Source organism: Oncorhynchus tshawytscha, linkage group LG13 (genome assembly GCF_018296145.1).
Source record: "Oncorhynchus tshawytscha isolate Ot180627B linkage group LG13, Otsh_v2.0, whole genome shotgun sequence".
NCBI classification, from domain to species: Eukaryota; Metazoa; Chordata; class Actinopteri; order Salmoniformes; family Salmonidae; genus Oncorhynchus; species Oncorhynchus tshawytscha.
In genome coordinates, this window is record NC_056441.1 from 36639578 (window position 1) to 36655713 (window position 16136).

The following is a 16136-nucleotide window of genomic DNA, read 5'->3' on the forward strand; positions in this document are numbered from 1 at the left end:
CCCACTGGAAGGCATGGGGAAATTAAAGACAGATTAATTCAAGCCTTTGCCCATTTGGGAACACTTGACAGCAATTCAGCAGTAACTTTAGCTTGGAGTTAAACACAACTCTAGATTTTATTTATATATATATTTGTTTACCTTTATTTAACTAGGCAAGTCACTTAAGAACAAATTCTTATTTGCAATGACGGCCTACCCCCGGCCAACGCTAGGCTAATTGTGCTCCACCCTATGTGACTCCCAATCATGGCCAGATGTGATACAGCCTGGATTTGAACCGGATGTGATACAGCCTGGATTTGAACCAGGGACTGTAGTTACGCCTCTTGCACTGAGATGCAGTGCCTTAGACCACTGCGCAACTCTGGAGCCTCATTGATACACATTGGTTTTATATGGAGTCTTTGGACACTGTTCTATCACACCTTTTGATCCCATTTTCCATTCACCATAAAGAATATTCCTCCTTGGAGCAGAACCCGAATAGTTGGCTCCATAAAATACCAGGGACGAGCCACACGCACACTAAAATTCTGATTCAATATCCTGTAAACATTAAACAGATCAGACAGGCATCAGAGTACATTAAATCTGTTTTAATGTGATCACTCTGACCTTCTGTAAATAAAAAAAGACAACCGTACAATGTTGAGGGAAGTGACAGAGTGCAAAAATTCCCACATGCTAACCTGTTGACAGTATAAGGACAGAGACAAATACATTTCCTTACATAATCTTTCAACCTGTTGTAGGAAAACAACAAACAGTCTTAGATGTGGAAATGGTTCAGTAATGCAAATCATCGAAAGATCCTCAGGAGACTACCAGCATTTGGAGCGCAAAACCTGTCAAAAGAAATATCCATTATGTAATTCGAAGCAACGGAAGGTCTTGGGGATGGGAATAGAACGAAAAATAATGTCAGACAGGTTCCTCCAAGTGTGGTGCTTGTAGTATAGACAATGAAAACGATTAAATAGGAAAGAGGAGTGGAAGTGGAAGAAGGGGGTATGTAATTGGTTCATATTGTATCATAGAGCCTACCCACACCTACAAATTATCTACATTATCTTCACTTTGATATTGTCTCGCCTGTCATAAACCTGAATTCATGTCACCCATCAGAAAGCCTCACACGTGCAGATCCACATGCCTCTTTGGGTCCTAAAGAGATCTCACTTTGAGGCAAAGCCATGAGAGCTCTACTGGGGTTAAATAGGAACTTACAATTGAAACATATAAAAGCATAATACAAAAATACAGCAGATATGATTTTACAGTGAAATAATAAATAATATTGCCTAGTGAGTGTAAGTCAATGTCAATAATGTTTTACAAAACCAACCAGGGGTTGAGGCAGGGCAGTGATAACTCTGAAGTCTTTCAGCTGTATAGCAGATTGTCTAAGGAGAGAGAGAGAGGAAAGGTGTGGGCGGGGAGAGTTCAGGGTCGTGTTCATTAGGCACCAAACTGAAGAAAACAGAGAGATCTGAACTTTTCCAATAAGAAATACACATTTGTTTTCTGTTGCAAAACGTTTTGCTACGGTATGCCCTAATGAACACGACCCAGCTGTATCAATTTCAGAGGCAGTCACAGTACCTCTGATTGGGTGAGAGCCTTCTATTATAGAATCTGGACTGGTTCATCAGGTACTTCCTGTTAATATACTATATTGTTTCTTGTGGAATGGGGGTTGCCCACTGAGAATTGGTGCCAGAGCCACAAAGTCAAAACATTACATAATTTTCAGACCTTTTGTTATCAAAAGAGGGTGGTGATGATAAGTTAAATGTAGACACACACACTTACAGTATTTGCGTGTCCCCTCAGACATGAGTCAGAACTCACAATAAGTTGATGTTCTGAAAATTGTGTGTGTATATGTGTATATATATATATATATATATATATACGGTATGTGGACACCCCTTCAAATTAGTGGATTTGGCTATTTAAGCCACACCAGTTGCTGACAAGTGTATACAATCAAGCACACAGCCATGCAATCTCCATAGACAAACATTGGCAGAAGAATGGCCTTACTGAAGAGCTCAGTGACTTTCAATGGGGCACCGTCATAGGATGCCACCTTTCCAACAAGTCAGTTAATCAAATTTCTGCCCTGCTAGAGCTGCCCTGGTCAACTGTAAGTACTGTTATTGTGAAGTGGAAACGTCTAGGAGCAACAACTGCTCACCCGCGAAGTGGTAGGCCACACAAGCTGACAGAATGGTACCGCCGAGTGCTGAATCGCGTAGTGCGTAAAGATCGTCTGTCCTCGGTCGCAACACTCAAATCCGAGTTCCAAACTGCCTCTGGAAGCAACGTCAGAACAAGAACTGTTTGTCGGGAGCTTCATGAAATGGGTTTCCATGGCTGAGCAGTCACACACAAGCCTAAGATCACCATGCACAATGCCAAGCGTCGGCTGGAGTGGTGTAAAGCTTGCCACCATTGGACTCCGGAGAAGTGGAAAGGCGTTCTCTGGAGTAATGAATCACGCTCCACCATCTAGCAGTCTGACGGATGAATCTGGGTTTGGCGGATGCCAGGAGAACGCTACCTGCCCCAATGCATAATGCAAACTGCAAAGTTAGGTGGAGGAGGAATAATGATCTGGGGCTGTTTTTCATGGTTCGGGCTAGGCCCCTTAGTTCCAGTGAAGGTAAATCTTAACGCTACAGCATACAATGACATGCAAAACGATTCCAACTTTGTGGCAACAGTTTGGGAAGGCCTTTTTCTGTTTCAGCATGACAATGCCCCTATGCACAAAGCAAGGTCCATACAGAAATGGTTTGTCGAGATTGGTGTGGAAGAACTTGACTGGCCTACACAGAGCCCTGACATCAACCTCATTAAACACCTTTGAGATTAATTGAAACGCCAAGTGCGAGCCAGGCCTAATCGCCCAACATCAGTGCCTTGACCTCACTAATGCTCTTGGACAAGTCCCCGCAGCAATGTTCCAACAAATAGTGGAAAGCCTTCCCATAATAGTGGTGGTTGTTATTGTAGCAAAGGGGGGAACAACTCCATATTAATGCCCATGATTTTGGAATGAGATGTTCAATGAGCAGGTGTTCACATACTGTTGGTCATTTGGTGTAACAATAAACAACTGGTACCTGAGGTTCAGGCATGGACAAAATAAATGGTTAAAATCATGATTGAACTTGATTCATTGAATGAAATATAATATAATAATAATTAATATAATAATTATAAGCGACGAGGACAAAAGTAATACTTTTTCTGCTGATTTCACAGTGATAAGTGGCCTTAAATGAACTTTCTACGCCTCCTCTTTAAAAAAGTGCAAAAAGTTGAGTTGTTGTGATGCTCATAAATATTCATATCATTACATAAATAACATGAAACTCTGCTTCTCTCCCTCTCTCTGGTTCTCAGGTCTACCAGAAGTCTCGGCGGTGGTAGGCGTCTGGGTCACAGTACTTGGTCACCACCATCCTGTTGGCAAACTTCCTGCCTGTCAGCGCCTGCATGGCCTTCTGGGAGTCAAACAGGGTCATGAACTCCACAAAGATCTGAAGGAGGGAGAGAGAGGGAAAGAAAGGATAGGAAAGTGGGTGTATGGCCATTCTGTATGGAACCAGACAACCATGTTAAATGTAATTCTACAGCAAAAAACTATGATTTATGTTTACACACACAAAGGGATTTATTTATTATTGCATTGGAAACTATTACCAAAAAACCTAGGCAAGAGTGATAAGTTATGAATTGCTATGCTTGTTTGATGGGAGGCGAAAGACACATTTCCCCAAGGAGATTCAATAATTTCACCTGAACTGAACGAATTCACTTTGAAACAACAACCCAAACTCTCCTCAAAACACTGCAACAAACACCCCATGCCCTATCCTATCCCATCCTAATACCCAGGTACCCCTATTCCCCTCCCCGTCCTCACCTTCCCAGTGCCTGGGACCTCCAGGCCATCCACAGGTCGGGGGATCTCGATGCTCTTCACCTGGCCGTACTTGCTGCACTCACCGCGGACGTCCTCCGCGATCTCCTCGTACTCCTCGTCATCCAGCAGCTCCTCCAAAACCACCATGTTCATCAGGCAGAGCACCTCAGTGGGCAGGCCACCCAGCAAGGCCATGGAGGTGGACATCAGGCCTGGCACTTGGAGGATCACCGGGGTCTGGTTCATACCTGTCTGGTGAGGGGAGGGGAGAGGTTTTGGTTATTGGGAAGGTTGAAAGAACATGAGATACTTTTAGAAAACGTTTTAGTATGTTTATGGTGTAAAAACGAAGTAAATTTAAAGAAAAAAACAAAATAAAAAAATATGATACGTTATTATTCATATGCCAACTTGTTTTTGGAATAATACTGTCTACTTTGCAGTGGTGCATAAGGTTAGTTAATTCCTTAATCAGCTCTGGATTGTCCTGATTAAGTTATGAAACTGAGCTTGATGTTTTAGGTCAGTGGAGGTGGATCGAAGAAGGCTTGTGTTCAGTAAGGCACAAAACAGAAGAGAACATCTGAAACAGAGGGGATAGTTAGGTCCTAACTTTATATCACTCCTTTTTTCCCTCATCTCTGTCTTTATATTGAACAGCATCCATTTGTAAAGTGTGCCTCTCTCTGTAGTCTATCATCTCTGGTACTCACCAGAGCTACGTTCTTGGCCCCGACACTGGCTCTCTGGACCAGGAGCTTCTTGTCCCCCAGCTGCATCCCATTCAACCCTGCAATGGCCTGAGACGGCAAACAGAGTTAGAACAGTGATCAAATGTTTTTTTGTTTTTTTTGTAAGAAGGTACACATGGACAGAAAAACAAGTGACAAGACAAACAGTCCCCCCTCCCCCACAGGACTTCCCGAACCCAAAGTTAGATAGCAGTCTTTTTACAGAGTCATACGTTGATGAAAGGGCAAATATGTTTCTTTCACTCGCCCCATGCATGCCTACAGTCCTACAAGTATTTCCATGTCAATAATAGCCATGAATGATAGCAGCCACTGCTGTCTGTTTAAAGAATGAGGAGGCTGCCAACATGAGGCAAATGTTTTGGCCTGCTGTTAATCCAGCCAGCCAAATACATTGCTGTTTGACAGATAGGTCTAGTGTCATCATTTATCAATAAAATAGTGAACATGGTACATTTCTAGTCATTATGTCAGAAAGACAGGATGAAACACAACTCCAGAAATGTAAATCCCCTGGGCACTCCCAAACCATATGAAAATTTGCCAGGAGCCCCCATAGGGCACAAAGAGCAATTTGGGGTTTGTCTAGCTTTCATCTGAAATAGTTTGCATGGTGTACAGTAAGTTCTATGGGCAAAATTGTAATGTATAATTTGATGGTTGGGGTTTCTTGATGAAATTTATATGTTGAACCAAACTCTAGTCCAATTAGTCACAGTACTACATACGGAAAGGTCTTTCTTCCATGATGCTAGGGAAGGTATTGGTTTGTGAGTCATTTTAAGTAGCAGAGAATGTCATTTAGAGACCAGTCCCTGTGTACAAATATGAATAAATAATTTGTGAATAAGGTGGACAGACCATTCTTGCCTCCCAAGGGAACATATGCACGCAAAGCAGAACGGTGTTGCAAGTAAATGAAAAAGGGAGTATCAGGTAAGTTAAATTGCTTCTGGAGGTCTTGAAATGCACACAGATAGTAGCCTTCAGTGATATTTGAGATAGTAGGAATCCCTCTTTCAGACCATAGATGAAAAGACGACCACCCAGGTGGAGAGCATGGTTGTCAAATAAAGGATGGTGAGGATTGTGAGGTTGGTTTTGGTATGTTTAATAAAGGAAGGTGAGGATTGTGAGGTTGGTTTTGGTATGTTTAATAAAGGAAGGTGAGGATTGTGAGGTTGGTTTTGGTATGTTTAATAAAGGAAGGTGAGGATTGTGAGGTTGGTTTTGGTATGTTTAATAAAGGAAGGTGAGGATTGTGAGGTTGGTTTTGGTATGTTTAATAAAGGAAGGTGAGGATTGTGAGGTTGGTTTTGGTATGTTTAATAAAGGAAGGTGAGGATTGTGAGGTTGGTTTTGGTATGTTTACCAACCAGGCGCCAGACTGAAATAAGTTGTGAGATGATAGGGCCAAATTTGAGTTTGCAATGTTTGAGCGGGATATCAGAATTGATTATGTCTTGGAGTCTGTGAGGGGCAACTCGTTTTTCCTCCAGGGGGCGCCAAGATACAGCTGTAGCAGGATTTAACCATGAGTACAGAGGGTGTAAAATCAAAGCCAAAAAATATGATTAGACATTTGGGAGATTTTGGCAACCTGCACATTTTTCACGCTGAAGTGTAGAAAACATAATACGAGGGTATTCAGAGGGGTTAAATGCGGAAGACACATTTCAGTTGAATGCATTCAGGTGTACAACTGACTAGCCTTTACTCTTACAAATGAATTTAGCAAGTAAAGAATGTAGCCTATCCCAGTATCCTGCTAGTGGTGAAAGAGGGATCATGGAAGTATAAAAGTTCATTCTTGGCAATATAGACATTTTAATTATAGAAGGAGTTTGGGATTTGCTGCCATCTTTCCACTCAAAATGTGTTTCCTATTCTCACCTCCTTTCCTACAACAGCACTGATCTGCAAAGGCTGCATAGGAGAAAGAAATATGGCAGAAGACTATTGTGAGATTTGCTTTCACTTGGCCAGGTAGATCAGATCAGTGCAGACGAAAGAAGAAACACAGGGTAGCCACTTTGGACTATTGACATGCAGCCCAAGAGTCTATGACCTTATGTTAACCTCAAGTCTATAACAAGATTGCGTACAGCAATACAGGTACAATATCTGACACTGACTTGGTCATTCAAATTGATGTCCACATATTCACAGAAGGCCTACGTAGAGCCTCCTGGCCTGCAGGGTCATTTGGCTGCCCACCACAGGTACAGAAGTGTGGGTGGAGGCCAGCCCCTCTGGAGTTACCATGGTGGGCAGTAGGGCCGTGGCTGGGACCTGGCCAGCAGCTGAGAAAGGAACATGGACTCAAGTTAGATATGACTCCCAATGGAGAAGAAATACTGAACACCTGCTCTTTCCATACCGTAGACTGATCAGGTGAATCCAGGGTGAAAGCTATGATCCCTTATGGAAGTCACTTGTTAAATCCATTTCAATCAGTGTTAATGAAGGGGAAGAGACAGGTTAAAGAATGATTTTTAAGCCTTGAGGCATGGATTGTATATGTGTGCCATTTAGAGGGTGAATGGGCAAGACAAAAGATTTAAGTGCCTTTGAACGAGGTATGGTAGTAGGTGCCAGGCACACCGGTTTGTGTCAAGAGCTGCAAAGCTGGTGGGTTTTCACGCTCAACAGGTTCCCATGTGTATCAAGAATGGTCCACCATCCAAAGGACATCCAGCCAACTTGACACAACTGCGGGCAAGGGCACAACTTGTGACAAAACTGCACATTATAGAGTGTCTTTTTATTGGCCCCAGTACAAGGTGCAACTGTGTAATGATCATGCTGTTTAATCAACTTCTTGATATGTCACACCTGTCAGGTGGATGGATTATCTTGGAAAAGTTTAAATGCTCACTAACAGGGATGGAAACAAATTTGTGCACATCATTTAAGAGCAATACGCTTTTGGTGCGTATGTGTCAAGTGTCAGTTGTGCAGAGGTGAGGACGGAGTCAGGCGCAGGACACAGAACTGAGTAAAAGAACGGACTTTACTCAAAAAAATAAATCAGCCAAAATAAATCCACGCAGGGAATAACAAACCCTAACACAAAAGACTAACACAAGACCAGGAACAATCACGCACGAAACATAATGAGAACCAGAGGGTTAAATAGGGAAATAATAATAACGTAATGGGAACCAGGTCTGTACAATCAAGACATAACAAATGGAAATAGAAACGTGGATCGTTGGCAGCTAGAAAGCCGGTGACGACGACCGCCGAACGCCGCCCGATCAAGGAGAGGCACCAACTTCGGCGGAAGTCGTGACAGTATGGAACATTTCTGGAATCTTTTATTTCATGGGACCAACACTTCACATGTTGCATTTATATTTTTGTTCAATATAGGTCAATGATAATTCAATAATCAATATTGTGTTGCATCTTTGACCAATAGCCTAACAAATTCTTACAAATAAAGTACAAAATACTTTTTATTAAAATATCCTCTATATCAAATTTCAGCCGGACCACCCAGCCAGCCCGGTCCCCTGCACCCCCACCCCTCACCAGTCTAATCAATAACTCAACTCTCTCCCCAACACAACCTCCTTCCCATCTTTTATGTCTCAAGGGAAAGGTTTGGAAATCAAACATTTAATAAAAACACACATACACCTCCTACACATTCACACAGAAACAGTACATCCTCCATATCATTCATATCATAGGCCTAATAGTACTGCGGAGCTATTTTTACACAATATAGCTGGGTCACCTCGTCCTGCCCCTATGTGTCCACGGCCCTGCAGCACCTCAACCCAACACACCCAACTCAGCTTTAGAATCTTAGTGAAACATTCATTACTGGTTTCTGGTGTGTTAGGCCAAGGCCAGAGTGACAACCAACAGTACGGCAGGGCCAGGACTGAGCAGACCAGCAGCTAGGGATTGCCGAAATAGGTTTTCAATAGACTCCTTTTGTAGTACAGTATTCCATAAGGAATCCAGACCTTATGAAAGTTGCACAGTATACCCTTAATCTTGAAATAAATCACATCTAGTGATGCAGAACTTCCAATGTGACATTATCGAAGGATAACCAACCTTCCAATTAATGGCAATGCATGTCTTAGCCTTTATAAATGGTAGGTTACAGTTTCATCTGATAACAGTCTCCAGTATCAACATTTATAAGCAAACAAATACAGAAAGAATCGGTAGACATGCGGAGATAAAAGAACATACTCTTTGACAGAATTCAGCCAGCCTTCACAAGACCATGAATTATGCAAATATGCCCCCGTTTGTGATTTACACGTCCAGCAGAAGAACAACATTTCTGAGTGCATGATATTCCATTTAACTGGCAAATAATATGTTATATGGATGATCATAAACGGCAATAATTTATGTCTGAGATTATATGAACATGACTGGGCATTCTAACACATCTGTATCCATTCATCATCATCAATAGTGTCTCCCAGGTCTTCCTCGCATTTTTTGTTTGACCTGTTGTTTTGGATCATCGGGAAAAACCATTGATACCGTTTGGAAATGTTTGTCAGACTGCCTTAAAATAGTTTAAATCTTTGAAGCTTCTTACTTGTCCAGTGTTTGCTGCACAGAGAGAATAAAGTGTTGCATCTGCAAAACTTCTCCTCAGCACTGTCACAGACTGGTCTTCCCTGGCTGCCTGACCATGACCCCTGTCACCATCTGATCCTGCTCAGATGAAGCATGACAAAGAATTACCTTGGTGTACATTTATACATTATATTATCCAAGAATAGAATCAATGGTTCAATAATTGAAATGACCACGATTCCCAGATTGTAGCCTACCCATCAACTCAAGATGGAATTTGTATCCATTCACTCACCATTCATTGTATCCATTCACTGATTGCAAAATTCACCTACGCTCCGTAGACTGGTCTTCCCTGGCTGCCTGACCCTGCTGGGATATGATGAGCATAGTGTTGTGTACGGACTGTACACCATGGCAGTGTAGCCTGTAGAGCTGTTTATAATGTGTCACCGTGAAAAGTAGGGAATTAACTAGAGAAACTAACAGTTGAATAACGTTACATTGCTTTACTGACTAATAAAAACTCACATTACACTGAAGAAATGTCAGAATATATTGGCCTTCAATCGTTTGGCTGCTGGTTTAATCATTTGATTCAGGTCTAGTGTGATTGAGGCAAAAATAATAGCAAAGGTTAGTGAGCTAGTTAGCTAACGTTACCCAACTTTTGGCTAGCTCTAGCTAATGATACAATGGTTAAAATTGACTTCTGTTAAAATGGGACAAAACAAAGGCCACAAAACATTTCCATACACACAAAAGCTGTTAGATACTGCTCCCTGGCAGATAGCTAGAGGCTAGCTAGAGCTGAACTGGCTATGGTAGGTACACTAAATGACCAAAAGCATGTGGACACCTGCTCATCGAATATCTCATTCCAAAATCATGGGCATTAATATGGAGTTGGTCTGCCCTTTGCTGCTATAACAGCCTCCACTCTTCTGGGTAGGCTTTCCACTAGGTGTTGGAACATTGCTGCGGGGACTTGCTTCCATTCAGCCACAACAGCATTAGTGAGGTCGATCACTGATGTTGTGCTATCAGGCCAGGCTCGCAGTCCAATTCATCCCAAAGGTGTTCAATGGGGTCGAGGTCAGGGCTCTGCCACATGGTGATCTTAGCGGATCCTCAGCCATTTCGTGAAGGAACAGTTATTGTGCTGCAGAGGCAGTTTGGAATTCGGTAATGAGTGATGCAACCCAGGACAGATGATTATTATGCTTTTCAGCACTCTCGGAGGTCCCGTTCTATGAGCTTGTGTGGCCTACCACTTCGTCAATGAGCTGTTGTTGCTCCTAGACGTTAGTTGACCGAGGCAGCTAGTGCACTGAGCTCTTCAATAAGGCCATTCTACAGTCAGTGTTTGTCTATGGAGATTGCATGGCCATGTGCTCGATTTTATACACCTGTCATCAAAGGATGTGGCTGAAATAGCCGAATCTACTAATTTGAAGGGGTGTCAACATACTTTTTTATATACAGTGCATTCGGAAAGTATTATTCAAACCCCTTGACCTTTTCCACATTTTGTTATGTTACAGCCTAGTTCTAAAATGTATCAAATATTTTGTTTTCCTAATTAATCTACACACAATACCCCATAATGACAAAGTGAAAACAGGTTTTTAGCTATTTCTGCAAATGTATTAATATATATATATATATATATATATATACACCCTATTTACATAAGTATTCAGACCCTTTGCTATGAGTCTCGAATTTGAGCTCAGGTGCATCCTGTTTCCATTGATCATCCTTGAGATGTTTTACAACTTAATTGGAGTCCACCTGTGGTAAATTATATTGATTGGACATGATATGGAAAGGCACACACCTGTCTATATAAGGTCCCACAGTTGACAGTGCATGTCAGAGAAAAAAACAAGCTATGAGGTCGAAGGAATTGTCCGTAGAGCTCCAAGACAGGATTGTGTCGAGGCACAGATCTGGGGAAGGGTACCAAAACATTTCAGCAGCATTGAAGGTCCCCAAGAACACAGTGGCCTCCATCATTCTTAAATGGAAGAAGTTTGGAACCACCAAGACTCTTCCTAGAGCTGGCCGCCCATCCAAACTGAGCAATCGGCGGAGAAGGGCCTTGGTCAGGTAGGTGACCAGGAACCCGATGGTCGCTCTGACAGAGCTCCAGAGATCCTCTGTGGAGATGGGAGGACCTTCCAGAAGGACAACCATCTCTGCAGCACTCCACCAATTAGGCTTTTATGGTAGAGTAGCCAGATGGAAGCCACTCCTGGGTAAAAGGCACATGACAGCCTGTTTGGAATTTGCCAAAAGGCACCTAAAGGACTCTCAGACCATGAGAAACAAGATTGTCTGGTCTGATGAAACTAAGAGTGAACTCATTTACCTGAATGCCAAGCGTCACGTCTTGAGGAGACCAGGCACCGCTTATCGCCTGTCCAATACCATCCCTACGGTGAAGCATGGTGGTGGCAGCATCATGCTCGGGGAGGTTTTTCAGTGGCAGGGACTGGGAGGCTAGTCAGGGCCGAGAACACTATGAACGGAGCAAAGTACAGAGAGATGCTTGATGAAAACCTGCTCCATAGCACTCAAGACCTCAGATTAGGGCGAAGGTTCACTTTCCAACATGACATAGACCCTAAGCACACAGCTAAGACAACACAGGTATGGTTTCAGGACAAGTCTCTTAATGTCCTTGAGTGGCCCAGCCAGAGCCCGGACTTGAACCCGATCGAACATCTCTGGAGAGGCCTGAAAATAGCTGTGCAGCAACACTCCCCATCCAACCTGACAGAGCTTGAGAATATCTAAGGAGAAGAATGGGAGAAACTCCCCAAATACAGGTGTGCCAAGCTTGTAGCATCATACCCAAGAAGACTCAAGGCTGTAATCGCTGACAAAGGTGCTTCAACAAAGTACTGTGTAAAGGGTCTGAATACTTATGTAAATGTGATATATATTATTTTGTGTAAATAAAACATCTACCACATCATTGTGATCTCTACAACAACGTTGGCTGGCCGTCATTGACCTTGCATAGGCTTAAACACTGGTATACACAGATTTATAAGGCCATATTGGGTAAAATGCCATTTTCTCTCTTCTTTTTTAGTCAGGTCGGTAAATAAATATGAATTAATATCAATTACGGTCCCATTTTCATTTTCTTCTAACAGCACCAAAAATTAGAACAGGTCATGGTAGAAATTGTTTCAGTTACTGAGCTCCGTGGTCCTGGAATTCTCTCCTGAACATTTTAAAATTTGATGATCTAGTTTCGTTTAATCAATTTTACAATGAACTCGCTGCTAGAAGTTCATTTATTTCAGTCGAGAGGGGATGAAACATTGGTTAACGTAACATGTCAGTTACACTACTAACTAATTCTGTCAAACAGCAGTTACCTTGCCAGCTAGATTAGCTAGAGTAACCAGTTTATGTTCTGCTTGCTTTTACAACTCTGAGAAAAAGCGCAAAAGCTGCCTCTAATCATCTCTCCCTTGCTGGTCCTATACGCCAGCCTTTCAGAAGCTTTGCCTTCACACAGTCTGTCCGCACATTCTGTGGTGTCCGTGCGATCCTAAATCCAGCTGGCTGAAACCGGAAAACAGCCTATCCGACCGCCCTGAGGCGTCCACATGGTCCTAAAGCACACCGGAGCCACATTTTGTATCACAGTGCAATTATAAAACTGTTATTTCAGAATGTGTGGGGGGGGGGCGGCGGTTCATGTCCCTGACCCCAGTGAAAGTTGCGCCCCTGACTGTGGGAAGCATTGGAGTCAACATGGGTCATTATCCCTGTGGAATGCTTTCGACACCTTGTAGAGTCCATGCCCTGGCAAATTTAGGCTGTTCTGAGGGCATGGGGGGTGCAACTCAACATTAGGAAGCTGTTCTTAATGTTTTGTATGACTATGTATGACTATATATTTATGTACAGCACCAGTCAAAAGTTTGGACACACTTACTCATTGAAGAGTTTTTCTTTATTTTTACTATTTTCTACATTTCTATTTTCTACTACACATCTACAGAATAATTGTGAAGACATCAAAACTATGACATAACACATACGGAATCATGTAGTAACCAAAAAAGGGTTAAACACATCAAAATATATTTATATTTGAGATTCTTCAAAGTAGCCACCCTTAACATTGATGACAGCTTTGCCCACTCTTAGCTTTCTCTCAACCAGCTTCATGAGGTAGTCACCTGGAATGCATTTCAATTAACAGGTGTGCCTTGATCAAAGTTATTTTGGGGCATTTCTTTCCTTCTTAATGCGTTTGAGCCAATCAGTTGTGTTGTGTCAAGAACTTTGAAAGTTTCTTCAAGTGCAGTCGCAAAAAAACATCAAGCGCTATGATCAAACTGGCTCTCATGAGGAACGCCACAGGAAAGGAAGACCCAGAGATACCTCTGCTACAGAGGAGAAGCTTATTAGAGTTACCAGCATCAGAAATTGAAGCCCAAATAAATGCTTCACAGAGTCCAAGTAACAGACACATGTCAACATCAACTGTTCAGAAGAGACTGTGAATCAGGTCTCGTGGTCAAATTGCTACAAAGAAACCACTACTAAAGGACACTAAGAAGAAGAAGAGACCTGTTTGGGCCAAGAAACACAAGCAATGGACATTAGACCGGTGGAAATCTGTCCTTTGGTCTGATGAGTTCAAATTTGGTGACGAACTGTGTCTTTGTGAGATGCAGAGTAGGTGAACGGATGTTCTCCACATGTGTGGTTCCCACCGTGAAGAGGAGGTGTGATGGTGCTTTACTGGTGACACTGTTGGTGATTTATTTAGGATTCAAGGCACACTTAACCAGCATGGCTACCACAGCATTCTGCAGCGATACGCTGTCCCATCTGGTTTGGCATGAGGCAAAGGGTGGCTACTTTGAAGAATATAAAATATATTTTTATTTGTTTAACACTTTTTTGGTTACTACATGATTCCATTAGTGTTGTTTCATAGTTTTGATGTCTTCGCTATTATTCTACAATGTAGAAAATAGTAAAAAATAAAGAAAAACCATTGAATGAGTAGGTGTGTCCAAATGTTTGACTTGTACTGTATATGTATGAAGTGAGAGAGGGACTGAGTTAAATACTTTCATACAATATCACATCCAACAGCCTTTGCTTTTGAGCAGACATAATACGGACTGTGATGTGACACTATTATAGTGAGAGCTGACAAGTATTGCCAAACTGACCCTGCATAGCCTTGTACTGCAGGGGGGTGATATGCTCGAAGCCTGGTGCCGGAACATCCCAATACTTCCTCACTTTCTTCTTCTCTCTGTGCAGAGCTGGAGAGCGACTGCAGGAGAGAAACAGTAGGGGACAGGACAGGAGAGATGGACATATAGCCTTGCAATGCAGAGACTGTGTGGACAGAGGACAACCCCTTACCTTGAAATTGTATTAAGAAGCAATTCTAACGTTAGTACACACAACCACCAAGTGCAGTACTTAACCAACAGATGGACAGCTGACTTATTATTAACAGTTATACTTTGAAGGTGTCATGCAAGTCCCTGTCCGCTGTATTGCTGTACCTCACAACAGTCTCTGGGGATTGTTTTTGAGTCTGTGTGCTGAAATGACAGTTAAAACATGGGTATTCCGTTTACTATTGCATAAAGGTGGGGAAAGAAATAGTTGAAACAAGCCAATGGTCCACAAAGCTGACAACTATTCGCACAAAATGGGAATGGATCTCATCTCAAATACTTGAACAGCGGTATCCACCTGCGCCTGTGTTGATGGTCCTTGCTGTCGCTGCGGCTTGCCCTGCTCTTCCTCCTTTCCCAGCTCCTCTTCTTCCTCTCTCGGCTGCGACTGCGGGACAGTGTGCGCCGATTCTCCTTGTCCCGCTCTAAAAGGGGGAGGGAGGAAGTATAAGCGAGTAGGGCTGAGTCACTGACAAAGACACAGGATCCCTTAGTCGCAGCAGGAGAGAAAAGGCCTTATGCATACTACCGGAGAAAGAAAAAAACTGTCATACGCTGCTACTCCTGTTATAGCTAACGTTAGAGGAGTTAAAAGGCAATTCAAAATTCACTCCATCAACATGCAGAGAAAGCACGATATGTGGGCATATCTGTAACACTACTCCCTCATTCTACATTGCATAAATGTACAGTACCCTTTAGATAAACGATCGGATAGTCCGCGTGCTGCAGTTAATAGCAGCACAAGTCAAAAAGTAATGGACAGGGTCGCAATTAAAAAATGTCACTAGTCAATACTGCAGATGTAGCTAGCTATTCAGGTATAGCTAGCTGTTAAACAGTACCCTTTTTGTTATACATTGCCAGCAGAGGTGCACGCAAGCATGTGAGTCTCTTGTCATAATATTGTTTTGGTAAACACCTTATAGGCCTTGTGCAAGCTAGTTAGCAGCAATGCAGTGACAGGGAGCTACCGGTATGATACCTAGTTTAAATAATCTATTGGAGCTACTGTCGATGGTCAAATTAACCGTTACTGTAGGATGAATGTGCAACAACACTCACCTTTCTTATTTTCAGTCAACAGTCTCTCGAATTCATCAAAATCCGACATTTATGGACCTCGATTTAATGACTTGATCTTGTTAGTTTAGCTACCAAGGCTACAAATAAACATCTGTTTGAATCCGGACTGGACACAAGGAATTAGGATGCCCTCTGTCGGCATGGAATAACGCTAATCTTGTGTGTGTGTTGAGCAGAGGAATTCTGGACAATTGTTCAGAGGCCAGCCAGTTAGTAATAAACACAAACACATTTCTGATCAATTTAATATCTAGGAAGACAGATACCAACTACAAAAACCCATAACTACATTTTGCACAAATTATATTGTTTTATTGTACAGCAGATGGGTTACTGACCTATCAG

At 42.4% G+C, this 16136-nt stretch overlaps 1 protein-coding gene across 1 annotated transcript; it reads right to left on the minus strand.

The window, feature by feature from the left end:
• Nucleotides 1-3031: 3031 nt before the first annotated feature.
• Nucleotides 3032-15926, minus strand: LOC112264842 (splicing factor U2AF 65 kDa subunit). The gene is made up of 11 exons (XM_042294922.1): nucleotides 15771-15926; nucleotides 15004-15130; nucleotides 14811-14849; nucleotides 14466-14572; nucleotides 9585-9621; nucleotides 9269-9282; nucleotides 6871-6995; nucleotides 6586-6618; nucleotides 4654-4740; nucleotides 3941-4192; nucleotides 3032-3554 (listed from the first exon to the last, which is right to left on the minus strand). Exons 1-11 carry the CDS (start codon nucleotides 15817-15819, stop codon nucleotides 3420-3422), a joined length of 1005 nt encoding a protein of 334 aa, XP_042150856.1. The 5' UTR covers nucleotides 15820-15926; the 3' UTR covers nucleotides 3032-3419.
• Between the last annotated feature and the right edge of the window lie 210 nt (nucleotides 15927-16136).